The sequence below is a fragment of the Pelodiscus sinensis genome, chromosome 25 (genome assembly GCF_049634645.1).
Source record: "Pelodiscus sinensis isolate JC-2024 chromosome 25, ASM4963464v1, whole genome shotgun sequence".
Taxonomy (NCBI): domain Eukaryota; kingdom Metazoa; phylum Chordata; order Testudines; family Trionychidae; genus Pelodiscus; species Pelodiscus sinensis.
Genome location: NC_134735.1, coordinates 13,692,550 through 13,720,463, shown reverse-complemented (window position 1 = coordinate 13,720,463; position 27,914 = coordinate 13,692,550). Strand labels below are relative to the sequence as shown.

The 27,914-nt window shown below is 54.2% G+C and overlaps 1 protein-coding gene across 2 annotated transcripts in view; it reads left to right on the top strand.

Moving 5' to 3' along the window:
- Nucleotides 1-803: 803 nt before the first annotated feature.
- Nucleotides 804-27,914, top strand: part of LOC102454183 (peptide methionine sulfoxide reductase MsrA-like) — a 76,340-nt gene continuing 49,229 nt past the window's right edge. The window contains exons 1-3 of one of the 2 annotated variants that reach the window (XM_075908988.1): nt 804-979; nt 15,182-15,250; nt 15,687-15,806. In XM_075908988.1, coding sequence (XP_075765103.1) covers nt 907-979; nt 15,182-15,250; nt 15,687-15,806 — 262 coding nt within the window. In that variant the 5' untranslated portion in view covers nt 804-906. The remainder of the gene's footprint in view (nt 980-15,181; nt 15,251-15,686; nt 15,807-27,914) is intronic. The other variant, XM_006111966.4, reaches the window with a different exon arrangement.

The following is a 27,914-nucleotide window of genomic DNA, read 5'->3' as shown; positions in this document are numbered from 1 at the left end:
CATCTGCTCGCCCAGACTTGTAGGTCTGGACATTCCAGAAGGGAGCAGGGACCAGAGCTGGGCAGGCTTTTGCAGTCAGAAAATATGGAGACTGTTCATAAGACACAGGGGGGTCGATAAAGGGTTCTGGACCGTGGAGGGGTAAAACAAAGTTTGGACAACGCCAAAATGTTTTGTTTTGATTTTTTTTAAATGACAAAAATCTCACTTGTCCAGCTTGAAGTGATATGTCCGTTCCACTTGTAAGCCAATTATAGTTTAAACATTAAAAATCGGTCATAATCAAGACGTTCCTAAAGGAGCAAAACAAAACATTCCCAGTGACCCGAACCAGGTTTCCCCCCCCCCCCCCTTGAGATTTTCCACTGGCAAAGATTTCTGAGAGTTTGACTTTTTGTCTCAATTCAGGAGCATTTTTCAATATCATAAAAGGATCCATCGTTTCCCACCCAGCTCGAGCGATGACTTAGCAAATCGCCCCACGCCAGCGTGCTAGCCTGCTCGCCCATCAGCTCCATACCCTGCCCCGAGGATCCACAGGTCCAGGATCGGGGCTCCCCCCCGCAGGATCTTTGTGAGCACTTGATGAGCTTCCCCCCTCCCCGCTTGGGTGACAGAGGAGACCCTGGGTTGCCCTGCAAATAAACCCACGATGACACGCCTTAAAGGGAGAAAACTCAGCGCACAGAGGACCCCTGTGAAAATGCACTTCTTCAGAGTTTCCCATGGGTCGGGGAGGGGAGCCCAGGTCCCCCTAGCCCCGCCCCCTGCCCTAGCTCCTCCCATCTGGCCACGCCCACTGTGGTAGGAAGTTGCGGGCTAGTTAGTTGCACGCGGACGCTGGCCAAGGGGCAGTCTGATCCCCTGCGTGCAGCTCTGCTTGTCTCGGGGCTGGTGGTTGCAGCCATGCCGGGTCAACTCGAGCTCCCCAGCCGGGAGGTAGCCCTGCCGGGCAGAGCGCAGAGACTCGCCGTGTCAGGTACTTTGCACGTGGGCTGCTGCGGGGGGAAGGCTGTCAGGGTTAGGGGCCAGTTGCAACTGGAGGAACGTGGCAGGAAATTCTCCCACGGTGGACTCCAGGTGCAGGCTGGCCCAGAAATGAGCTCCGAGAGGGAGGCTGGCGTGGGACGGGGGTGGAGCCCAAGGCTCTATGGTAAAGGTTCTTATGACCCAAGTTCATAGGCTGTGGCTGGAAAGTGGATTTGGAGGAGCAGGGGCTTCTCTCCAGCTCCCCCTCCCTCCCAGACTGGTTCACTCAGCCCAATCTTGGCTGGGGGGGCTTGTGAAATTGTCTTTAAGACACTGCCCTTCCTCAGGAGGCGTGCTCCCCCCCCCCATGCAACCCACGCACTCCCCCTTCCATTGTGTGCACACATTTCAACTCCCAGGCGGCTCCTTTGTCTTTGAGGAGCAGGAGGGGAGAGGGGGATGTGTAACTTTGTGCAACATGTTTAATCTTTCTGAGCAGATGTAAGGTGCACTGAGTTGCAGGGCCTCAGCTTGATAGGCCAGGCAACGGTTGCTGGGGAAGGGGGAGACCTCACTGCTCAGGGGTGGGGATTTAGCACCCCCTCCTCTTTCAGAGGTGTAGGCCAGTATCTTAGCAGCATGTCTCAGATTCTTTGGTTTAAAGGGGACCTGAAAATAACCAGGGCCTAGATTGTGCCCTTGGACTCTGCTGAGCTCAAGGGTCCACAGGCTTTGCAGGCTGTTCAGGGCAAGTCCTGCACAGTGAAAACTAAGCCCAGCATGCCCCGAGAGTCTGGGCTTGGCTCAGCTGAGTGGGCTTCTGCCACTGGGCTAAAACAGTACCAGAAATGTTCAGGCTCAGGCCTTGGAAACCCAGTGAAGGCAGACGGTCTTGGAGCCCAGATGCTACGACGCAGTTTTTAGTACTGAGTCAGTTGACTCTGGCTCTGATATTCCCTACCATCATGAGGGGTGGTGGTGGTGGTTTTTTGCTGTGTAGACACATTTTAGGTGTCACTCCCTTTTTATTATTGGTATTGCTATAAAGGAGGGAGCTGGGCCAGGACACCATGCACTAGCCAGTGCCTGCAGTTATTAATGTGGGGTATACGATGTCTAGGTATTACGTGCATCTCATATTAGTGTCATGCACAGATGTAGGTCCTGGGAAGTTGAGTTGACTGAAAGTCATGTGTTCCTCCCACAATTCTGCTTGGCCCCGTCAAGTATCCCACAACACTTTTCAAAGTTGAAGTCAGCTTTGGCATTAGAAAATAGGAGGAAGCATCAAAAGACATGGTGTATCTTTGCCAGGCTGGGAAGGACCACTGCTCCAAGCTTCTTTGGAATGTGGTAAACGAGATTAGGAGCTGGTATGAAATGGGGGTTGAATCTTAAGTGAGGTCTGAAGTGCTCCTTGCTTGTAAGCAACCCTATTCTAAATGAAAATAATTCTGAAGGTGAATCTTCAAAGCAAACCTACTGTGTGAGGTGAACACACTGTGTGATCAGAATTGCTTCCCAAAAGTCGGGTGCAAGTGTCTCCTTCTTTGTATTGTACTACTTTGCCTTTAGGCAGCAAATATATTAGAGGGATCAATACCAGGCAGGGGGAGGAATTATTTAAGCTTAATACCAATGTGGACACAAGAACAAATGGATATAAGCTGGCTAGTAGGAAGTTTAGACTTGAGATTAGACAAAGGTTTCTAACCATTAGAGGAGTGAAGTTCTGGAAGGGCCTTCCAAGGGAAGTAGTGGGGGCAAAAGATTTATCTGGTTTCAAGATTAAACTAGATGGGTTTATGAAGGGGATGGTTTGATGAGATAACATGATCTTGGTAACTAATTGACCATTCATTATCAGTGGGAAATAGGTCAATGGAGGGATGATAGGAGTTACTATAGAGAACTTTCTGGGTGTCTGGCTGGTGAGTCTTGCCCACATGCTCAGGGTTTAGCTGATCGCCATATTTGGGGTCAGGAAGGAATTTTCCTCCAGGGTAGATTGGCAGAGGCTCTGGAGGTTTTTTGCCTTTCTCTGTAGCATGGGGTACAGATCACAGCTGGAGGATTCTCTGCATCTTGGGGTCTTCAAAGTATTTGAAGGCTTCAATATCTGAGATATAGGTGAGAGGATTATTCTAGGAGGGGTGGGTGAGATTCTGTGGCCTGCACTGTGCAGGGGGTCAGACTAGATGATCATAATGGTCCCTTCTGAACTTAAAGTCTATGAGTAAATTAGCTATGCTTGTTTGTTTGGTCTCTTGAACATTTTTATTATTGAATCGTGAGTGCAGTCGATCAATCTATACATCAGGAGCATTCTACAAACAGAATGAAAAGACAGCCTCTACCCCAAGGAGTTTGCAGTCCCTGGATGTGGAAGTCCATCCGGCAGGAGAGTTCTACATTATCACTCTTCCCGTGGTGAGACTAACAAGTCTTAACCTAACTCTGGATTTGATGTGTGCCCACTCATATAGTCCCTGCTTCTCTCTCCTCTAACCTTCTCTCATTCCTCCTCTTCTCCGGGCGATGTAGAAAGAAGGCCTGCAAAGGAGGTTTGTTCTGTTGTGTTTTTTCTGGTGGCTTTTTTTTAAACACTAAAAATCCAGGTCTTGTCTGCTCCTGGAAGACTCTGTGGATGACTGGAGATCTGGTGCCTCCCGCGAGAGAGGAAATGTGAATCTTTTCTCTAGATTCTTGTCAAAATATTTGGTTTAACTCACATGCCTGAGGAAAAAAGCTAGAAATTCATCATCCCTGATAGCCATTTTTCTCCTGAAGAGCATTGGGAACTCAGCTGGGTTTTAGGTCTAAAAGGGTCAAGCAATGGGGCTCTGATGTAGGAACCGGAGCAGGGGGAGATGTAAAGCAAAGGTGGTCGCATCTGGTGTGTACTTGGTGCATCAGCAAGGCGATTCTCTCCCCCGCAGACTCCTCGGGATGGCCCTGTGGTCCTGGCAGACATGAGCTGGTTTGATCTATTCTGTGTAAGCCAGTAGCAGGTAGAGGTGGGCCCCTTTGCATCGGGTGCTGTACATACAGATGGAGAGTCTTCTGCAAAAGAACAGAGAATCCCTGCCCCCAAAGAAAGTAAAGTTGAAATAGACGAGGCAGATAAAGGGTGGGAGGAGGAAAGGGGGGAATTGATCCAGTGCTATTCAGTGACTTACCCAGAGTCACATGATGAGACTGGCAGAGCGGGGAATTAAACCCCCATCTCCGGGTGCCAGTCCAGTGGTCACTCTCCATACGCATTGCCAGGGAGGCTCATGAGCGCCGTCCCCAGGCTGGCACAGTGCCCTGGCGCCTGAAATGCTGCCCTATTGTTGTGTGGCTTGGCTGTGGCATTCTTCACTTCCTGTCCCAAACTGCTGTGTATCGGGGGTGGGGGGTCTCTGGGGACTATTCCTATCCTAGATCCACAAGGGAATGGTGTTGTGTGAGCTCTGCATCCCTGGGCACAATGGGACGAGCCACACAGCCCTGCTGCTGCTTTGGACAAAGGGAGAGCTCAGAGTCTTTTGTATCACATGCCTGGCAGGATGAACGCTGCCCCTGCAGCGACCAGTCTCCTTGTGTTGCCCTTTCCCGGCGAGGAAGCTGGGAGGCAGGCCAGGAGTCCAGGCCTTGCTGAGTCACTGAGCTCAGCTTATTCCCCGAACAAAGAGGTCCCTTTTCTGGCACTAGGATCTGCTTGGAGAGCTGATGCCTTTGGCACTTGGGTGCCCCCCAGTGCGACTCTCCTCTCCAAGCAGAGCCATAGCTTGGAGTCTGCCCTTGGCCCAGGTTCCATTGCCAGCAGCCTTCCCTGCCTCACACACACTCTGAGCACTGGCACCGCCAGGGGCAACCAGCGGGCTAACAAATCTCACCGAAAGGCCTGACTGCAGATGGAAAGCCCTGCGGCTGGAAGGAAGAGCCGGCGCCCCCAGGGGATTACACCAGCCCAGGCCAATGTGGGTGGCACGGGTCCAAGCCCAATGTGGCCAATGCCAGTGTTCGTTCCTGTGCTGCTGGGCCCCCGCCCGGAGCTGGAGACGAGAGGCTGAATCAGCTTGTGTCTTTGGCGCCTTCCCCAAGGTGCCCAGCTAGGACAGAGGGTTCTGCGTGGTGAGTGGTTGACTGCTGGCAACTTGCAGAGACCCAGGGAGCTCATGTTCCACGTCAGCCCTGTTGGCTGGTAATCACCCTGTGTTGCTAATGAGCTGGGTGTGGTGTGGTGGAGCCCCGGGGGGGGGAGGGGGCAAAGGGAGCTGTGTGCCAGCTGCTGCCAGTCATGGGGGGGGGCTGGTGTGACTCAGAGGGAAGTGAGATGCCTGGGGCAGAGGGCCTGGCGTGATTTCCTAGACCTCCCTTGATTTCCAGCAGCTTCCCTCGGGTGGCTCTGTAGTCTGCAGTGCATCGTACAGGCATGTCCTGCTTCCCGAAGCCTGGCATCCCTCCTGTGCCAGGGACCTCTCTGCCTTGCACCAGCAGCGTCTGGGGGCCAGCACCCCCATCCGGCCATACGGCTCCATGTCCCGGTAGCAGCTGCCTCCTCTTCTGCCGTGAGGGGAGGCTCCCCCATCCTGCGGGAGCAGAGCCAGTTAGCTCCTTGGGGAATAAAGGTGTACAAACAGTTTCACTGTGATAACCGTTAACAGCGTGGTTGGGCTGGAGCGCCCCTGCTGGGACCAGGGTCCCGCCTGCCTCCTCCTGGGGCCACCGCAGCAGGGCCACAGAGGAGCTGCCAATGTGGCTGGGGAAACAGGATAACTTTAGACATCTCTCATGGGGAGGCAGGGCTGGGGCTGCGGGCAGAGCAGGGTGGAGAGAGCAAGGCAGTTGGTGTGGCACAGGGGGAGCCCCCATGTCTATACCCTCCAAGAGGCAGGCGGGGGGGGGGGGGGGAATGGGCAGGATGCTCCCAGCAGGGCTGATCCACTTAAGCCCTCCTGTGCTGTGAGGCCCGGCCGATGTGGCCCGAGCATCCATGCGAGAGAGGCTGCTTCCTGTGTCATTCCCCTCTTCATGCTCTGGAGAAAAAGGGGGGGGACTGCTGAATTCCAGGTGGTCCTCCCAGGAGGAGGGGCTGCCCCCTGTTTGTGAGCTGTGCTGTGCTGCGGAATGAGGCCCCATCGCCAACGGGCTCCCATCCAGCTGATGCAGTGAGAGGAGGGTGGGCTGTGCTCTCCATGGCAACAGATGGCGTTGCTAGGATACGGCAGAGGAATGAAAGGATGAGCAGGATGCCCAGAAGCCTTCCTCCCTGCCCCCTCCGCCATCTCCTCCCAAGTGCTTGTAAGCTTATTCCAACTAGATTATTCAGGAGACTTGGCAAGCGCAAGGGATGGAGGAGTGTGCAGGGGGGGCTGTGTACAAGAGAGCCATAAGGGGGCGCTGCCCTCTGGGGCCCATGGAGCCCCACTGCCGCTTTCTGGGAGGATGGCCCCTGCAGTGCGTTGCATGGAGAGCTGGCACTTGGCAGCGCCCCTTGGAGGAAGGGTGGGGGAATGTCAGGTTTACCATTCCTGGGGGGCTTTCCGAAAGCATCAAGCCACAGTTCTAAAACTGTGCACACTTCTCGGCACACGCACCGCCAAGCCTGGGTGAACTCTGTCCCCTGCCAAGCGAGGCAGCTTTGATTTCTTTGCTTGAGATCATAGACTCACAGAGCTGGAAAAGACCTCCGAAGGTCATCAAGTCCAGTCCTCTGATCTAGGCAGGACCAATCCCAGATGTTGGCAGCATTGTGTCTGCATCCCAGGTGAAACAAATAACAGGACTATGTAGCACTTAAAGTCCTGGTTTTTGTTTCAGCTAGACTAGACTGACACGGCTACATCTCTATTACTATTCTGTATCCCAGGTGTGAGCGTGCTCAGCCTCTGACCGTGTCACTTTCTATCCATTTGCGCTGCAGCTGCGCCTAAACTAGCCCGTCGTGGACCTGGGCTGCAGGGAGCTGGGCACGGTGCACTGTTGTTAGGCATCTCACCCAAGTGCGCAGCAGCTCCTGTGCTAGGGCCACACAGACACAGACTCCAGAGACAGTCCCTGCCCCACAGAGCTTACACAGTGTGTGGGAGACTGCAGGTCAGACGGCAGGAGAGCACAAGGAAAGAGAGAATGAGGACATTGTACCCAGGCCTGGTGTGCCTGGGACATGAAAGAGTGTAGCACCAGGCTGGCCAGCAGAATCTAAAACCCTGGGTGAAGCAGCATTGATGCTGACGTGGACAGAGCCGGGCGGGGTGAAGCTTAGTGTCGGGGCTGCTACGCTAGGCATTAGACTGTGTTGTACTTGCTCACATGTTCCGTCGATCCCCACTCCAGTCCTGGTTAAGACGGGGCTGAGGGCGTGTTGCTCAGTGGTTAGACAGCTCTGGGAGCTGGGACTCCTGGGACTTTGCAGGCAGGTTGGTTATGGCCAAAGTGGTCTTAGATGGTTGGTGAGCTTATTAATAGTGTTTACATTATACTTAGAGGGGCAGTGTGCCTTGGTGAATTGAGCAATGGATTGGGCCTTGGTTCCAGCTCTGCCACTGGCCTTCTTGGGTGACCTTGAGCAAGGAACAGCTCTGCCTCAGTTTCCCCTCAGTAAAATGGGGCTTGTGAGACTATCCTCCTTTTGCAAAGCACTTTGAGATCCAGGTAGTGATAGCGAGGTGTCACTAGGCAGAGAATTCCCTACTCTCCTGCAGTGGAGCATAAGAACGGTCAGACTGGATCAGACCAAAGGTCCATCTAGTCCAGTATCTTGTCTGCCAACAGTGGCCAATGCCAGATGCCCCAGAGGGAGGGAACACAACAGGTAATCCTCACGTGATCCCTCTCCTGTCATCCATTTTAGAGGCTAGGGACACCATTCCTACACATCCTGGCTGATGGACCTAACCTCCATGAAACTATCTAGCTCTTTTTTGAACCCTCTTAAAGTCCTAGTCTTTAACACATCCTCTGGCAAGGAGTTCCACAGGTTGACTGGGCGCTGAGTGAAGAAAAACTTCCTTTTGTTTGTTTTAAACCTGCTGCCTATTAGTTTCATTTGATGACCCCTTAGTTCTTAAATTGTGGGAATAAGTAAATATCTTAGCTGCCACCTTCCTAATTTCCATAGAACTTCCTCCTCAATCACCACAGGGAAATTTTGGCTGCTCTCCCCGGCCCCCATGGCTAATTGTCGGACTGGTCAGTGAGTGCTGCGCCCCCCCCCCCCCCAGCAGCTGGCTTGTATTTCAATAGCATTTGAGTGAATGGGGCTGGGGCATGGAGGGAGGGGCGGGGGGCTGGCTTTCTGCCCCTGGAGACCTCTGCTCTCATGAGGGGAAAGGTGGATGACCCCCACCCCCTGGCTGGCTCCCACTCGGATGCTGGTGTGAGGCTGGAGGGGCTTCATGGGGGACTTGCTCTGTCACTCGGGCAGCTGGCACGGAGCCCCGCTGCCTCGCAGCTGTTCGCCCAGGTCGGAGCCAGGCAAAGGCAGCGTGTCTCTTCCTGCTGCCGGGTGTGCTGGGGCATCTCAGCAGGGCGACGGGAGGGGAGTGTGTGGGTGTGGTGGTGCCTGGCTCAGGGCTGCTGGTGCCCTTCAGGCAGATGCCCTGACCCTGCCATTACTGGCCAGCAGGGGGCAGCGAAGGCATTACGCTTCGCCGAGGCTGCATCTGCTTCTAGCCTTGCTTGGACTCTGGGCTGGTTGCCAGTGCATGCCCCCTCAGTGGGCTCCCAGTGAATCTGTGTGCTCTGATCACTGTATCCGTGCAATGGGGAGTTGCTTCTCCTCCCCTCTTCCCCCAGCTCAGGCAGTCAGTCTGTCCTTCAGCCTGCTGGGTCTCCAGGAGCATAGAGGGACCCACAGCCGAGGGCCACCTAGCCCAGGGACCTGTCTCCTGTAGTGGCTAGCGCCAGCTGCCATAGAGGAAGGCATATGCACCCCGCAACAGGTATTGTTAATCTGCCCCCCGCATTAGGCCTCACCCTGCCCCTAGTAATTGGAGCCGTGAGGTTAATATCCCTTCTCCACGTTTTATTCTCATCGACGTATCCAGAGCAAACGTTGTTAGTGATCCCTGTTGATGTCCACTTCTGTTCCTTTGTGGTCAGCTGGCTTTCCTCGCCTTTACTCCAGCCCTCCTCCAATTCCCTCCTGCGCTTCAGCGGTTGCAGCAAGACCTGTTTCAAGCAGAGGGGGAGGAGTCCGACCCCTGCAGTCATGTGATTGGCTCTCAAAGTCTTGATACTGAAAACCTAAGAAATGGTGGGGATCTCTTTATTTGCACGCTGGCACCGGAGCACATGGGGTTTGTTTTACTCCACACCCGTGAGGGTTAGGAACTTGCTTTTTTAGAGGGAGGGGAGAGTCTCACGGCATCCCAGGAGTCCAGGAGCTGGGGGTTGAGAAGAAACACTCTAATGTGTTGCAAGATTCATGTTAAAATCATGAGAGTTGTCAACTCTGCAGCCAATCTCCGCTGAGAGATAGGAAGGTATACGGTGCGGAATAACATGGCCAACAGGTGAGAGTACAGGAAGGCTGGGGAAGAAAGGACACCGCAAAGCCAAACTCTCAGCCTCTCAATGAACGGAAAAGCTTTCATGATTTTCAGCTTTTGTGGAAATGGGCTTCTGGAACTCCTTGTCCCTGAGCAAGCGAAACGAACTAGCCACCAGGGTGAAACTGACCAGGCTAGTTCTAAGTCCTCTGAAACACAAGCAAAGGTCAGAGCTGTGGCAGGAAAGCAGGCCCTGTTTGTTGGGGTTTTTGCAACCATCCTCTGCTTTAACAACACCCAGTGCTGTTAATAAGGCCAACAAGATAGTAAATCGCGCTACAGATGCTTTCACAAACAGTGTGGCTCCTAAAATGAATGGCAGGTGAGTTGGCCTGGATGTTCTTCTCCTCTTCCCAAAAGTTTGGCGGTTCCCTTCAGAGGGGGTGTATGTAAAATGGGGTCTTTTATTGTTCCTGCCCCTGGAAGGGGCTGCAGTCGCTCAGAGGTCCATGGCCTGCCGCTCAGAGATGAGCAATGGCAGCTGTGGCGAGAACAAAGGGTTTGCCGTCCGGGACCGATGGCTTCTGTCTCTGCAGGCGTCCGTGGGGGAGAGCACCATTTCCAAATCAGAAGGTGTGTGGATCTGCAGCGGGACAAAGCTGCTGAGAAGCGAGCTCCAGTGGCCATGGCTTATGGGGAGCCCAGACTTCTGCCTTGGTCTCCTTTAACCTAGGAAGGGCCGGCAGCAGCTTGGTTTCTCCTTTCTTTAAATCCCACGGGAGGGTCTACGCCCTGTTCTCAGAAGACACCAATTGGCCATCCTGGGAGGTGAAACTTGCGTGTCATTTTTCATTCCTTCTCTGCCTGTCTCTCTCCATCTCCCCCCACCCATTCTTTTTTTTTTTTTCCTCCCCTCTCCCTGTCCCATGATGCTCTGCACCTCAGCAGGCTGGTGCCATATAAAAGACTGGCTGCTTTTGCTGCCCGCGGATGTTCTCACGATGGCAGGAGGGGCGGGGGGGGGGGGAGGGAGGGGAACGCCTGGCACCACTCAGATGCGAGATCTCCAGCTCCCGTCAGCCTCCTCCTTGCCTGGTCTTCTGTCGCCTTCTTCTGCCCCGCCCCCTCTCTTTGCCCCCTTCCCGACGTTCGGAAGCTCCTGGAGACAGCGGGCACAAGGCGGGCATCTCGGAGGGGTCAGACGGGCATTGGCCTGCGCGGTGGGGGGAGGCTTGCACTCAGAGGTTGGTGAACTGCTGCTTTTTTCTCTCTTCTCTCTCTTTTTAAGTAAACTAGTTGCTGGGAATTTTTGATTCTTCCTACTTTGTTGGCTCACTCCCTGGATCTGCAAAGCAAGGGAAACAGCCGGGGGGTGGTGGTGGGAGGGGGCTGGGGGACAGAGACGCTAGGAGTTGGGATGGAGGTTGGCAAGGAAGGCATGAGACAGAGGGAGAGAGAGAGAATAAAGCTGGCACCAGCTGGAGGGATGCCAAGGTTGCTTGGCAGCAGTGCCAGGGAAGGCTGGGGTGGCATGGTGCTCGGGGGCACAGTGCAATGGGGAGGGGAATGAAAGCAGGAGGAGGAGAGGTTGACGGTAGGAGGAGGTTATTTTTTGGGGGGGGCTTAAAGTAAGTCTTTTGTGGGGGAAGGGGATGCTACAAACATCTTGCCTTCCCGCCTATTGTTGGTGGCTGTTGATGGTTGCGTGCGTGTGTGTATGTGTGTGCGTGTGCGGTTTTTTTCCGCGGAGCCGGGAGTGGTGTTTGGGGAGCGCGGCGGACTCCTGCGCTGATGGAATTGAATTTGGGCCAAGGAAATTACATCGCCTGCCCATCCTCCTCAGAAAAGGGGGGAGAGCCGGAGCCAGGGAAGGAATCGTCTGTGAGCTGCCAAGCCGGCCGGCTGCGCTGCCAGCAAAACGCCTCGCACACCGGAGCCCAATTCTGAGCTTTTGTGTCCGTTCCCCTCCCCGGCCTCCCAAGTCTCTCCAGTCTAGTCACATCTGGCTCCGAACTCGCTGGAGCCTTTAGCAGGTAACCCAGGGCAGCTAGGAAAATCGGGACAAGACACAAGCTTCGCTGCAGCTCTGTGTTTTGGAAGCAGAATAAAATGGCTCCAGTCTGGGTATGTGATCGGGGGAGCTGGGGCCCGGGGTGGGGGCTGGGGCCGGGGCCTCCTTGTAAGGGGCTGGGCTGCGAGAGGTCAGGTTCTTCCTTAGTTTTGGAGGGTGCGTTCTCGTGCAATGGGAGATGGCTACACCCCCTGCACCGAAGCTCCCGTGGCCCTTGCCCTGGCATTGCCCAGGCTCTGAAGTCTGGGAGCCTCTGCTGTCCTGGCAGCGGTGACGCACGGTGAGGGGGTGGGGGGGACGGTGCGGGAGGCCCCTGTGGAGTTGGTCCCGTACGGCCCCACTGGGCCGTTCCTCTCTCGACGCTGCACCCGTCCGCCCATTCGGTGTCCCTGTAGGCGGCTGCAGAGCGAGCTGGTGAACGCGGCCCCAGGAGGCCCAAGCTCTGCGGCGGTGGAGGCTGAGGATGGGATGGGGCTATTCCCTTGGGGTGGGACTCCGTGCCAGGGCCGGCTCGTGCTGCACCGTAGTAACACCTCACAGAAGCTGGGCAGCAGGGAGCGGGGAGGATCCTTAGACCCGCGGATCCCAGGTCCTGTCTGAAAGTCTCTGTCAGGAGAACATGCGAGGCTAAGCGCATGCAGGCTGAGGCGGTGTCTGGTGCCAGCAAGTGCTGGAAGTGGTCTCCCCGTCCTGCGGAATTGGCTGTGTAGCCGCTAGGAACCAGGAGGCCTTGGAAGGAGGAGCCTGCAGGCCTTTTAAGGCAAAGGTCTCCTTTCAACCCTTGCCTTCAGGCCTGGCCACCCTCCCTTACACCCAGTAATGCGCTGCCCTGGGAGGCAGGCATCTCCGGATCGTGCTCTGGTCCTAACTTGCTGTCTGACCGAGGGCGAGTCCCCTGGGCCAGCCTCTCCAGAAGTGTCCCTTAATTCTGGGTACCAAACATGCGACTCCATGGGCCTGATTTCCGAGCACCTGCTGCTCCCACCAGCTGTAACCAGCTTGGCACGTGGTGGGAAATTCAGCCCAGTTCTCTTCTGGCAGGCACCCAAAAGTTCTGGGACACTTCAAAAGTGTACACGTCCCCAACTCGTAACTCCCGTCATCTGAAGAAGTGGGCTGTGCCCTCGAAAGCTCACGATACCATCTACACGTTTTGTTAGTCCTGTCCCACCACTTCCCCACTTTATAGACTGGAATAACCAGGGGCTACAGGCTGGGCATAGGGGCGTTGGCAGAACTCGGGGAGGGCGCCAGGACTGGAATGGTGGGGCTGTGGGGTGGGAGAGAGGTGTGTGGGGGAAGTCTGCATGGGGCCTGCCCACACTGGCCCCATCTAGTGCCAGGCAGCTCTGTCTTTCTCTCCCTTCTCCGCTCCTTGTGTCCAATCAAAGCGAGCATCCGGCAGCCTGCTCCCAAGAGGGACCAGTTCTGCCTCCTCAGGCAGCCCCGCAGACAGACCCTTCTCCCCTGCTCTCCTCTCCGGGGAAGCTGCCCCTCCATGAAAACGGAGACACGTGAGGCCATTCAGGACGGCGATTTCCTGCGTGCCACGAGGACTCACGGCTCACGTACCCATGTAGAGAGCACGAGCTGAGCTGTGCTAATCTGCCAGGCTGTGCGCCGCCTCCCCCACCCACCCAAGCTGTGAGGCTCAGCTGATCTCTCCCAGGCCGGCTCTCAACAGAGCCTCCCATCTGTTGAGGAGCTGGGGGAAGTGCTCTCTGCACAAGCTGTCCTGGCTTCTCAGTGAGCATGAGGCCCCGGGAAGATACAAAGGCTTAAAATAGAGACCTGGGGAAGAGACAAAGGAGCAGATTGGGGCCAGGCAGCCTAATCCCCCGTCACAGGGTGGCTTGCGACAGCAGCTCCTGGGCTGGGGATCAGCCAGCAGTTGGGGCCGGGCGGCTGCTGGGCTGCGTGGCAGCATCTGGGCAAATATCCCGGCTAGTTTGAAGATAGATGGGCCTGGATTGATGGTGGAGTGACCTGCCCCAGCGGGGGCTGGATTCTAGGACCCAGGGGAACCTTCCAGGCTGGTGGTTCCTACAATACTCTTTGACTCCCTCGCCCCCGCCATGCCCAGGAACTCAGACCCTTCCCCAGCTGCTCATGTGTCTGGTGGGGCTGCCCCAGCAGCCAGGGCTCGAAAGAGGATTCCTTACTGAGGCTACTGGGCTCAGACCCGCTGGTTCTCTCTGGCTCTTGGTTAATGCAGCCTGGGTGGGCCCCATGCAGGGTCTCTGGAAGTCCTGGCCAGGGATCCAGCAGGTGGGCTAGGCTACGCCCTTTCCATACACTGGTCAGTGAGGCAAGATGGACAGGACGAAAGGCTGGGGACCCGGAGTCCTTGGTGGGATTAACTAGCCTCAGGAGTCTCCAGCCTCTGACTTCCCTCCCCAGGGCTCCGCCGGCTGTTTCAGCCCAGAACTCCAGGCTTTCGGTGACTGAAGGGCTCCAGGTCTGTGCGCTCTTGGGATCGTTCCAAGGCACCAGCCTTAGGCTGGGTGCTGAAGGTGAAATGCACCCCTGTGCTGCAGAGAATCAGGATGGGGCTGCCCAGATCTTGAGTGCCCCTTGGGCCTTCTCCGTGGGGCTTGAGGGACGGGTTTCCCGTCGCCTGATAGCCTGCTGGGGTGTGAAGTGGAGCCCAGGTGACAGCCAAGACACGCTGCTGCTGGGGCCTGGCCTGCGTGCGAAGCAGGCAGCATGTGTGGTGCGGTCACTGGCACAGACGTGGCTCCCAGCTCTCGGGCCAGCGGAGCTGCTGAGGGCTCTACGTGGGAGCCCGGAGGAGGGAGAGTTCCGTGACTTTGTGGAGCCTGGGGAAAGGCGGAGGAGGCAGGGAATTGCGGGCCCTGCCTGACAGCCAGGCGCAGAAGTAGGCTGAGGTTTCCCGGTGGAGCAGATCTGCCATCCAGCAAGCGGGACTGGGGCAGCATGTAGAGCCATGGCCCCTGCCCCAAAGAGCTTACACTCCTGGCTAGGGATGTAAAAGAGTAGTTGATTAGTTGACTACTCACTCCTCCCCCTCCCCTCTCCTCTGTATCAGAGGCAGTGGGGGGCGGGGGGGCAAGCAGGCTTAAAAGCTATTTCTCCCCAGCATCATCTCCCCAGTGCTGCCTGCTTCCCGCTTCCTCCGCCCCCCGGGCTGCCTCTGTCAGAGGGAGTGGGGGTAGGGGAAGCCACAAAGCAGCCTCTACACACAGCAGGCCCAGGCTGGCTGCAGGCAGAGGCTACCGCAATGACCAGTGGGAGATGCTGGAAAACCCCTGATGCAGCACAATCTATGAGGTGGATGCATCTGGACCAGGCCTTTGCTGGTCTGGGACAGGAATGACTCTTGGGATTCCTTGTGCCCCTCTCTGGCAGGCAGCTAAAGCTTTCAGAGCTAGTTTTCAATAACTTGATGGGGATAAGGCACTGCACTGGGACTTCTGGGTTCAATTCCTGGCTCTTCCACTGGCCTGCAAGATTGACCTTGGGCACGTCACTTTGCCGTCCCGTGCCTCAGTTTCCCCCTCTGTAAAAGGCAGGCAGAAATACCGACCTCCTTTGGTAAAGTGCTTTGAGATCATCTGGTGGAGGGCAGATAAGAACTAGGGACTGTGACTATTGAAGACTTGGCAAAGGGACTTATTTGTGTGTCTCTTTCCTTCTGCAGCCACACATGCCGTCAGCGGGAACACAGTGCTTCCACCCTTTCCGGAGGGCATGCAGATGGCCATTTTCGGTTTGTGGATCATTCTCTCTCTCGTCTCTAAGTTGGCAGTGGGGCCTTGGTTGGGTGCGAGCTCTGGCTGCCCCCCGCTCCTCCTGTTTCAAGCGGGGCCCAGAACTGTACCTGGCCACTGTGACCAGAATGGGCCATATGGATGAATCGCTGAGGTGTGGGGGAAGATGTGGTGGGTGAGGTGTGGTCTCATTTGGTGTCCAACCAGCTCCGCTCCACATGCTGAGCTAGGGACCAAACCTGGCCCTGTGGCTTGGGCGTGGTCCACTTCTTGAAGTCCACAGGTGTTGCAGATGGGTGGGCAAGCGAGCAGGAAAACGACTGCCCCAAAGCAGGCTGTATCCTAGAAGGACTGGCCTGAGGACAAACTGCTGCTCCCTGGTTTCAGATGAAGCCCTTTGCATTGAATTCATCTTCTGTCTCCTTTTCTCTCCAGGCATGGGATGTTTTTGGGGTGCCGAGAAGATGTTCTGGAAGTTGACAGGGGTCTTCTCCACCCAGGTGGGCTATGCAGGAGGCTTCACCCCGAACCCCACATACGAAGAAATCTGTACAGGTAACACCATGCGTCTGCTCCACTTGGGGAGCTGTAGCTTCACTTGGCCACCAGCATTCCTATTGCCTGGATGTAATTGTGTGGCGATTCATAGCTTGGAAGGGACCTCAGTGATCGTCTAGTCTGGCTTCCTCCATAATGTGGGCCGCAGGATTTCCCCGTTCCAAGGAGAGCAGCTATTTTAGAAAAACATCCCATCTTGATGTTCAAATTGCCACTGATAAATTGTTCCAATGGTTGGTTACCGTCACCGTTAAAAATGTCCACCTCGTTTCCAGTTTCCCCACGTAGGTTCTTATCGGCCAGGGGTGGGCAATAATTTTGGGTGGGGGGCCACTTGAAGATTTTGGAATGTGATCAAGGGCCGTGCTTTTTGGTGGAGGAAGTGCGGGGTCTAGGATGGAGGCTGGGTCCAGAACGGCACACATGGTTAGGGACTGGAGTGCAGGGGACGGTGTGAGGTCTGAGAGGGAGTTTGAGTGGAGGAGGGGGTTGTGATCTGGGTCAGGGGATTGGGGTGCTGGGTCTGCGAGGGTGTTTGGGTGCAGGAGAGGATTCTGGCCTGGGGGAGGAATGTGGGAGGGGGTACAGGGTCTGGGAGGGAGTTGTGACTTGGGGTAGGGGGGTGCAGAGAGTTTGGATGGTGACCTAGGGGAGGGAGTTAGGGTGTGGGAGGGGCAAGGGTGCCAGAGGCAGGGTGTAGCTGGGAGATGCTTACCTAAGCATCTCCTGGCCAGCACCTCCAAGGTATAGAATCCTAGGGCTGGAAGAGACCTCAGGAGTCATCGAGTCCAGCCCCCTGCCCAAAGCAGGATCAACCCGGCCAGGGCTTCGTCAAGCTGAAACTTAAAAACCTTTAGGGATGGAGACTCCACTACTTCCCTAGGTAACCCATTCCAGTGCTTCACCATCCTCCTAGGGAAATAGTTTTTCCTAATATCCAACCTGGACCTCTCCCACTTCAACTTGAGACCATTGCTCCTTGTTCTGCCATCTGTCACTACTGGGAACAGTCTCCCTCCATCCTCTTTGGAACCTCCCTTCAGGAAGTTGAAGGCTGCTCTCAAATCCCCCCTCACTCTTCTGCAGACTAAATAAACCAAAATCCCTCAGCCTCTCCTCATAGGTCATGTGCTCCAGCCCCCTAACCATTTTGGTCACCTTCCACTGGACCTTCTTAATTGTGTTCATATCCTTTCTGTAGTGGGGTCCCCAGAATTGGACACACTACTCCAATTATGGCCTCCCCAGTGCTGAATAAAGGGGAATAAACACTTCTCTAGATCTACTGGCAATGTTCCTCCTAACGCACCCTAATATGCCATTAGCTGCCTTGGATACAAGGGCACAGAGCTGACTCGTATCCAGCTTCTTATCCACTGTAAACCCCAGATCCACTTCCTTCCCACACTGCATTGCCTAGTGCAGTAGTCTGGGAGCTGACCTTGTCTGTGAAGACAGAGGCTGCCTCCTGCAGCCCCAGATCACTTTGAGCTGCAGGCTGTTCCCTCCACGCACCTCTCAGTTTGGGGAGGGGGAAAAGGCTTGTGCTGCCCCATGTCCATCTCTCAGCTCCTATTGACTGGTTGTTTCTAGTCAATAGGAGTTGAGAGATTAGCTGGGGTCAATTCCTATTGGCTGGCTCTTTCTGGCTAATAGGAGCTGAGGATTGGGCTGGGGGCGGGGAGATCACATGAAGTTTCCTCCTCCCTCCAGAGCAGAGAGCCGGACTGTGCTTTAAATCCATGGCAGCTGTGTGCCAGGGTGTTCCAGGGGTCAGATCCGGTGGTTCATGGGCTGGATCTGGCCCCTGGAGCATATTTTGCCCAGCCCTGTTATAGGCTGTGGTCAAGTCATCCCAAATGTGTTTGTTACCTAGACACATGGAGCTTTTTGAGTCTATCACGGCTTATCTAACCTTGTAATCTTTCTTGTGGCTCTTCCCCAAACCTTCTCCTGTGTCTCAACGTCCACCTTGAATTGTGGGCACCAGAACTGGGCACAGGGTTAGTGCAGCAGATGCACCAGCGTTAGACCTAAAATAACCTCTCTCCGCTCTTCCTAGCGATCCCCCTGGTCATGCATTCTAGTATCCTTTTGATGGCAGTGTCACATGAGCAGCTCATGTTCAATTGATAGTCATCACCATCCCTGCTTTCCAGGCATAGGTTCATCTGTGGCTTAGCCAGCATGGGCAGGGACGGTGTCCCTAGCCTCTGTTTGCCAGAAACTGAGAATGGATCTCTTCTGTGCTGTTCATTCCCTCTGAGGCACCTGGCACTGGCTACTCTCAGTATACAGGATATTGGGCTAGATCGGGATGGGCAAGATGTGGCCGGCAGACCGAATCCAGCCCACCAAGCCATCAGATCTGGCCCACGGAGACCCTCAGGCACAGAGCAGCCCCTATCACTTTAAGCAGCTGGCTGCTCCCTGTGGCTCTCTGCTGTGGGCACCAGCAGGAAGAGGGAGATTTTGCACACTGCTCCCACAGCCAGAAAATGGCCAATAGGAGCTGATAGATTCTACCGAGGGTGGGGGCAGCATGCAAAACCTCTTCTCCCACCCCTGGGTGCCTGGAGCAGAGCTACAGGGAACAGTCAGCTGTTTTGAGCAGCCTGGGATTATGGCAGGCAGGAAGCCAGCCAGGGATCCTCAAGGGCTGCTGGCTGGGAACCACCTAGGTAAGGTACCTCCTGGCCCGAGCCTACCTCTGGCACCCCACCCCTACCCTACCTGCAGCTCCCTGCCCTATGTCACCATTCTCTCCTGTGCCAGGTCACTATCCAAACCCTCTGCATCCCTTCACCCAGGTTGTAACTCCCTCCCAGACCCTGTATCCCCTCCTACACTCCTCCCCCAGGCCAGAATCCTCTTCTGCATCCATACGCCCACCTTGACCCTGCCCCAGTTTGGGTGAAACATTGGATTGCGAGCTGGGGCAGGGGGTTGTGGTGCCACGTCTGGTCTATACAATGCCAGCGTGCTCAAACTATACAGTAACTGTGTCGGCTACCACTGAACTGCAGCTGCTTCTGGGGTAGAACTGGATGGCTCAGGGGGAAGAGTGAAGTGCTGTATTCAGTTGAAACTGCAGTGAGAGTTGAAAGAGTTAGAATGGACTTTACCAGTTCAGTTGGGTTGGGACTCCAGGATTAAGTGTTGTAAGATTTTTAATGATCATTGGAAACAATGCGTAGACCTGTGACACCACAGAGACTAACAACAAATTATATATATATATATAGGTCATCATCAATCAAAATCATCTCAAGAAGTAGGTTTCATCCACAAAGGCTCGTGATACCCTTAGAGACTAACAAAAAATTATATATAGTATGTCTACACTAGCCCCCTAGTTCGAACTAGGGAGGCTAATGTAGGCATTCGAAGTTGCAAATGAAGCCCGGGATTTAAATATCCCGGACTTCATTTGCATCTTCCCAGGCGCTGCCATTTTTAAATGTCCCTTAGTCTGAACTCCGTGCCCGCGGCTACATGCAGCATGGAGTAGGTAGTTCGAATTAGGATCTCTAACCTCGTTCCACAAGAGATCCTCATTCAAACTACCTACTCCATGCCGTGTGTAGCCGCGGGCACGGAGTTCGGACTAAGGGACATTTAAAAATGGCAGCGCCCCGGAAGATGCAAATGAAGCCCGGGATATTTAAATCCCGGGCTTCATTTGCAACTTCAACCGCCTACATTAGCCTCCCTAGTTCGAATTAGGGGGCTAGTGTAGACAGACCCTAAGGTGCCACAGGACTACATGTTGTTTTTAAAGTTACTGACTAACATGGCTGCCCCTCTGAGGCTAATGATCATTGGGTGCAGGTCAAGATTTCTAACTTTCAAGGCTCCTCCCAAAGCTGGCCCCACAGAAGGAGAGTGTCATGTAACGAATTGCCAGTGCTGCTCCCTTTAGCACATGGCGTCGTCTCGGAGATCTGCCATCTGCGTTCTGAGCAGCCCCAAGCCGGCTGAGTGGATGAGAACTGATGGGGAGGTAGCAGGGTGCGGAGCGGCAGAACGGCGAGCATGACATTTAAGTGACACTGCCAGGCTGTCGGAGCCCATGTGGCGGGGATGGTGTGTAGGTGGCAGGAGAAGCAGCCGTCCCTTCTGGGCTCCTGGCTCGGGACTCGTATGCACCCGTGCGATGCTGTCTCGCCGATCTTCCGAACGCCGTCTCTGTAGGGGTGGCTTAGTGGTTCAGTGAAGTCCATTGGCTTCAGTTTGTGGCTTTTCTCTCCCCTTCCACAGTGGCTCAGCCGTGTCCAACATGACATACCCAGCTTTCTCATCACTTTGGGGCGGTGCTGGTCTTCATCCGCGGTGCAGCGAGATGCTAGCCTGGCTTGCCCTTAGTGCCCTGTTTCTTTAAAAGGCGGAGGGACCCCTCTTTTGAGAGCTTTATTGGCCTAGGAAGCTTTTTGATGCTCAGCTGGAGCAACAGGGGAGGAGCCAGCCATGTCAACCAATCGGGCGCGGCGCGTTCCAAGATGGTCTGATGGCAGGGACCCAAATAGAGAGGCCGGCAGCTGCTGGGGCTTGCTCTGATGCTTGGGGGGGCTAGGTCAGAGGATGCTTCTCTTTGGGGTGGAGAGACAGCCTGAGCTGGGTTGTCTTGGGGAGAGACAGCCCCAGCCTGCGCTAAAGGGGTGGAACATCCCATTGATGAGTCCTTCAGCTGAGCAACCACGAGCCAGTCTGCATGGGGCTGAGCCATTGGCATGGGTCCTGCTACATTTCCTCAGTCCCCAGAGCAAGCGGATCCAGGCTTGAAGGAGCTGTGCAACCGACACAAATATCCCACACCCCTCTGTGACGGACCGGGCCGTGTCTGGGCACAGCTGAGGGCGTCTGCTCAGGGTGAATTGCTCAACTTCGGGGCTCCTTACAGTCCCCAGACTGGTGACCTCTCCAAACCGGCCACAAACCAGTCCCACAGAGCGCTCCAGCAGCCTGCCTGAAGCCTCCTGAGCAAAACCCCTCTGACACCCCAGCAATATCCGTGCCCCAGATGGCCCCGGGCCTCATACACAGGTGGGGGGTCCTAGCACCCAGTCCCACCTACCCCGAACAAGTTCTGTCCGATTCCAAGAAACCAGCCACAGATCCCTGGTCAATTTACCCTTTGGACCTTACCCACAAATCACGCTGGGCCAATCCTTTAGCATCTAACAACTAAAGGTTTATTATTACAAGAAAGAAAAGCACGAGGGTAAGGTTGCTAAAGAATCCTACATTACATGCATCGAAACTCCAAGTCCTCGATGCAGGCTCTAGCAGAGATGTTACAGCTGCTGGTTTAAAAGTTCTTGTTGCACATCCTAGCATCAGGATGGGTTCACAGGTCTTCCGGGCTCTTCGATCCCTGCAATGCTGCCTATGGGATGAAGTGCTGAGCTGAGAACCAAGATGGCGTCGGCCACATGGCCTCTTTATACCTCCTTCCTGGCCTCTTCTTGGCTGCAGGAGATCACCTGGTCCTCCTTCACTCTCTGCTGGCCGCTCTCAGGTGTCCGCCCTCATGCTTTAGGTGTGTCCTTGGCCCATTGAGTGCCATTGTCCCACAGGGCCTCGCTAATTAGCATGTCCACAGGCCCGGGCTCTGCCCACTGCTCAACCACATGCAGAGAAATATTCAGTATCCACACAGACTACAGATTCCTAACTACACCCACAGACATTATACAACCACATAAATAGCTTACATAGGATTATCAGATAATAAGCTTCTATTCAGCACCCCACATGGCCCCCTTTATACCATTTTCTGGGGCCAACACCCCCACCTATGGGTGCAGCAGTGATCTGGCTGCTCCCCTCAAGATCCAGTAATGTGACACCCTCGGCCCAGGCTAAAACCCAGGGGGCCTGCTGGATTCTGAGCCACAGGTCTCACTCCCGGACAGCAACTTGTGAAGCTCCCCAAGCAGTCAGTGGTCACGGGCTGGGTTGTGTGACGGGGAAGCCAGTGTAGGACCCAGGCCCAGGGCTGTGGAAGGAGCTTGTCCCATAGCTGATGGTGCCCCACTGTTTCCATGGGCTGGAGACTTGGGGAAAGTCCAGGACTGTCTTGTTCAGTGCTCTAGCCCAGCAGATCCCAACCTTTTTTATACCAGGGACTGGCAAACCCATTCACAAACTTTTGGTGGACTGGTAGTATTTTATTTGCACGTTCATTGTGCAAACTATGAATATGCAAATTTGCACAAATGTTACCAGTGCACCAAAAGCCCCGGCCCCCAGTGCTTGCCCTAACCCCTAGAGCCCCCCCACCCCTTCACTGCTCCCCCGTGCCAGTCACTGACCCCAGAGTCCCCTGCGCCTAACCCCTCCAGTGCCAGCTTCCCACACTCAGAGCGCCTCAGTGCCAGCTCACGGCCCCTGGGAGCCCCCCAGCACCAGAACCCCCAGTGCCAACCACATGTTTCCAGAACCCCACTGCACCCAACCCTCCCCCCAGAACCCTCTCCAGGGCTCACAGTGCCAGCCCTGCACCCACTGCTAGTCCCACTCCCAGAGCCTTCCAGTACAAGCTCGCCGTCCTGAATACCCCATTGCCCCCAGTGTCATGTCCTGGCCCCAGAGCCCTCCAGTGCCAGCCTTCCACCTCTTAGAGCCCCCCAGTATTAGCTTTGCCCCCAGAACCTGCAGTGCCAACCTCCTGCCTTTTAGAGCCCCCCGCACCTAGCCCTGTGCTGCCTCTCAGCTGAGCCCTGCTGCCTGGATCGTGGCTGCTCTAAGGCTGCCATGCCGGGCTTTGCGTGGCTCTCCCACCGTGCAGCAAAGTGCTTGTCCGCGTCCGGGAAGAGACCCTGCCCGGAGCTGGTTGGGAGAAGCGTGTCCTGCCCCACCTCTCCGCCAACAGCCACATGGGAGCGGTGTTCCCTGGCCCCCAGAGCCACCGTGGCCTGGCCCCCAGAGGTCTGCAGCCCAGCGGGTGGGAACTGCTGCTCTAGAGATCCCTGCAGCAGTAGCCTCTCTAGTGGCTATTGATTACTATGCGAACTAGCCACACTCAATGGCCAACTAGTCACATGAGGCTAGTGTGTTGGACACCATGAGTCTAGAGCCATTGTCCAGAGTGGCTGTTAGCATGAAACAGAGGTGGATTTCGTTAGGGAACAGCAAGTTGTGCTGCAGTGTGGCATGGCATGGCATGGCATGGCTTTCATCAGTGTGCTACTGTATCTGTTAGGAAGGCTAATTCCTGCTCCACACACACTTCCCCTTCTCACTCCCCCTCCCCCTCCCCCTTGCCCCTCAAACACATCGAAATCTGAACAGACGGGTTCATGTCTTATCTGCAAAAACATCCGCTCACCGTAGGATTATCTGTCTGCAAGAAATATTATCCACGTCTGTTGTCTCAGTTCTGGGTATTAACCTAATGCAGTGGGAGAGAAAGCGTCTGACCCCCACCCCTCCGCATGTAAGGAGCAACTGAAACGGCTGCACAGGCAGACCAGAGGCGGCGTCTCCAGGTGCATGTGTCTGTGCAGGGGTGCTGGCAGGAGCGTGGTAGGGCTGGGTGGGGCCGGTGAGCTGGTGGGAGTGTATGGGGGAGTGGCTAGGCAGCTACCGCTGGTCCAACCCAGGTAGGCAACAGTCGAAAATCTTTGCTGTCAGTGCTTTTTGGCAGAACATGTGAAATGAGTTTGCTGAGCCTCAGCTCACTTCCTAACAGTGGTGGGGTTGAGATTGCAAATCCCACAACCACTGCTGGCTTCCTGAATCCCTTGTTGGCAGCGGAGGGGTGGAAGGTTTGATTGGCCGAACACTGTAGAGCAGCATTTAAGTGCTGTGGCAGGGCAGGCTGGCTTGCTGGCTGGGCTCGGGGGACAGACAGCAGGGTGGTGCTGGGGACGCTTGCACAGTCCCTGCTCCTGTTTTGTGGGGGAAGAGGGCCTCTGTCTGAGAGGCTGTCCAATCCAGCGCCTCTCCCCAGCCCCACAATACACCCACTTGTTAATTTTAGCTGAAGGAATATTCCCCGAGGGAAAGTCCCCCACAGAAGTGAGTCACGGCCCATAGGAAAAAGCTTGTTTTCCATTAAACTCTGTGGGTTTTAGAATAATTTCTACTGCATCCTCATCCCTGTTAGGAATTTCCCTGTAAGGTTTATGTAAGAGTCTCAGATCTTGTACAATCAGGTGGGGACATTTATGCTCTGCTGTCGCTACCCACTGTCTACCCTGAGCTGGCAGTGAGAATCCAGACTGTAGTTAGGCAGCTTCCAAGCTCAGGCTTTGTGTGTACTGCTAGCCAGAGCTGTGGAAGCCGAGGACAAATCCTCAGATTTGTTCCCCTTCCCTAGCACTTTCTAGCCAAAGATCTCAGTGCCTCACAGCTGTTAAAAACCAGAACATAATACTAGCCAGATTGGGTCAGACCAAAGGCCCAGCTAATTCAGTATCCTGTCTTCAGACAGTGGCCAATGCCAGGTTCCCCAGAGGGAATGAACAGAGCAGGGAGTCCTCAACAGATCCATCTTCTGTCACCCATTCCCAGCTTCTGGCAAACAGACTAGGGACACCATTCCTGCCCATCCTGGCTATTACCATTGATGGATCTATCCTCTAGGAACTTACCTAGTTCTTTTTGGAACCCAATTACATTCTTGGTCTTCACAACATCATCCTCTGGCAGGGAGTTCCACAGGTTGCCTGTGCATTGTGTGAAGAAATACTTCCTTTTGTTTGTTTTAAACCTGCTCCCTATTAATTTTGTTTGGTACCCCTTAGTTCTTTTGTTATGGGAAGGAGTAAATAACACTTCCTTATTTACTTTCACTGCAGCAGCCCTGATTTTATAGACCTCTGTCATATCACTACTTAGTTGTCTCCCTTTTCAAGCTGAAAAGTCCCAGTCTTCTTAATCTCTCCACATACAGAAAATATTCTGTTCTATGCCCCTAATCATATTTGTGGTCCTTTTTCAAACCTTTTCCAATTCCAGTATATCTTTTTTGAGATGAAGCGACCACATCTGCATTCAGTATTCAAGATGTGGGTATACCATGGATTTTTATAGTGGCAATATATGTTCTGTCTTATTCTCTCTCTGTTTCCTAATGATTCTCAACATTCTGTTTGCTTTTTTTGACTTCTGCTGCATGTTGAGTGGATCATAGAATACTAGAACTGGAAGGAACCTTGAGAGATCATCAAGTCCAGTCTCCCGCCCTCACGGCAGGACCAAACACCATTCTAGACCATCCCTGACAGATGTTTACCAAACCTGCTCTAAAAAAACTCTCCAATGAGGGAGATTCCACAACATCCCTAGGCAATTTATTCCATTTTCAGAGAACTATCCATGGTGACGCCAAGATCTCCCTCTTGAGTGGTAACAACTAATTTAGACCCCCATCATTTTACATTTATAGTTGGGATTGTGTTTTCTAAAGTGCAGTACTTTGCATTTATCTGCTTTGAATTTCATCTGCCATTTTGTTGCCCAGTCACCCAGTTTTGAGAGATCCCTCTGTAGTCTGCTTTGGACTTCATTATCTTCCTAGTTTTGTATCACCTGCAAATTTTGTCACCTCACTGTTTACCCCTTTTTCTCGATCATTTATGAATACGTTGAATAGGATTGGTCCCAGTGCAAACCCTGGGGATGCACTTAGTTACCTCTCTCCATTCGGAAAACTGACCATTTATTTCTACCCTTTGTTTCCTGTCTTTTAACCAATTACTGATCCATGAGAGGGACTTCCCTCTTGCCTCCTGGAACCTTACTTTGCTTCAGAGCCTTTGGTGAGGGGACCTTGTTGAAGGCTTTCTGGAAATCTAAGTCCCCTGGGCTACATGCCTGTTGAGCCTCTCAAGGGAAGGGGAAAGGCAGTGAGCATGTGCACCAGTCCCTGGCCAGATGCACTGTTTACCCACTAACTGTGCTGTAGGATGTTGAGCGCTGTGCGCTGTAACGGGCTCCGCCCTTGTGAGAGACTCTCGGTGGCTGAGGAGAGTCTTGTAATCTCTCTACCCAGCTGTCTGCAGGAGAATCATAGAGCTGGAAGAGACCACAGGAGTCATCAAGTCCAGCCCCCTACCCAAGGCAGAACCAATCCCAACTAAATCAACCCGGCCAGGGCTTTGTCAAGCCGAGACTTAAAAACCATTAAGGATGGAGACTCCACCCCTTCCCTAGGTAACCCATCCCAGTGCTTCCCCACCCTCCTAGGGAAATAGTTTTTCCTAATATCCAACCTAGACCTTTCCCCACTGTAACTTGAGACCATTGCTTCTTGTTCTGCCATCCGTCACTCTGTGAACAGCCTCTCTCCAACCTCTTTGGAACCTCCCTTCAGGAAGTTGAAGGCTGCTAGCAAATCCCTCTTCACTCTTCTCTTCTGCAGACTAAACAAACCCAAATCCCTCAGTCTCTCCTCATAGGTCATGCGCTCCAGCCCCCTCATCATTTTGGTCACCCTCTGCTGGACCCTCTCCAAGGTGTCCACATCCTTTCTATAGTGGGGGACCCAGAACTGGACGCAATACTCCAGATGTGGCCTCACCAGAGCCGAATAAAGGGGAATAATGACATCTCTGGATCTGCTGGCAATGCTCCTCCTAATGCAACTTAATATGACATTAGCCTTTTTGGCTACAAGGGCACACTGTTGACTCATATCCAGCTTCTCATCCACTGGAATCCCCAGGTCCTTTTCTGCAGAACTGCTACTTAGCCAGTCGGTGCCCAGCCTGTACCAATGCTTGGGAGTCCTCTGTCTCAAGTGCAGGACTCTACGCTTGTCCTTGTTGAACCTCATCAGATTTCTTTTGGCCCAATCCTCTAATCTGTCCAAGTCACTCTGGACCCCTATCCCTGCCCTCCAGCGTATCTACCTCTCCCCCTATCTTAGTGTCATCCATGAACTTGCTGAGGGTGCAATCCATCCCCTCGTCCAGGTCATTAATAAAGATGTTGAACAAAACCAGTCCAGGAACAGATCCTTGGGGCACTCTGCTAGAAACCAACCCCCAACCTGACATCGAGCCGTTGATCACTACCTGCTGGGCCCGACAGTCTAGCCAGCTTTCTATCCATCTTGCAGTCCATGAATCCAATCCATAGTCCCTTAATTTTCTGGCAAGAATATTGTGGGAGACTGTATCAAAAGCTTTGCTAAAGTCAAGGTATATCACATCCACCGACTTTCCCATGTCCACAGAGCCGGTTACCTCATCATAGAAGCTAATCAGATTTGTCAGGCACAACTTGCCCTTCGTGAATCCATGTTGACTATTCCTCATCACTTTCCCCTCTTCCAAGTGCCTCAAAATGGATTCCTTGAGGATCCCTTCCATGATTTTTCCGGGGACTGAGGTAAAGCTGACTGGTTTGTAGTTCCCTGGATTGTCCTTCTTCCCTTTTCTAAAGATGGGCACTACATTTGCCTTTTTTCAATCAGATGGAATCTCTCCTGATCTCCACGAGTTTTCAAAGATAATGGCCAAAGGCTCCGTAATGACATTTGCCAACTCCCTCAGTGCCCTCGGATGCATTAAATCCCGGCCCATGGATTTGTGTATGTTTAGCTTTTCTAAATAGTCCCTAACTTGTTCTTTCTCCGTCAGCCCTTAGGTCTGCCTGGCCCAGCAGCTTCTTTTATATTGGCCTGCTGCACTCTGATTGGCTGCAGCAGAGGCTGCCACTCTACTCTGCTTGGAGGACCTCTCTTCTGCTCCTAGCGCTGGGCAGGGTGTGGAAAGGCCTCCAGTAGGGATGTGGGGGCCTAGTCCACCCCATCCCAGGCGCCCATCCAGGAAACTCCAGCCTGGCTGTTGTCCCAGTCAGTAGAGAGCTGATACTCCTGGGAGCGGATTGTGACCCTCTCCAGTAGACAGCAGAGATGCATCGCTCTCCTGCACTTGGGGGTTGACTTACAGTGATTGCAGCTTTGTGTGGTGTCCTTCCCACTTCTGTCCCTCTCTGGTAGCACTTTCCTGTGAGCCTGTTAGAGCAGGAGGAGGCTCCTCGCCCCTGCCAGTGGGGCAGTCACTAGAGTCAGTCAGGGTCATCTTGATGATCGTCTTAGCTGCAGCTGTGTGACTCGGTTTCCCTGTCTCTTACCCCGGCTCTCCCCTCCCA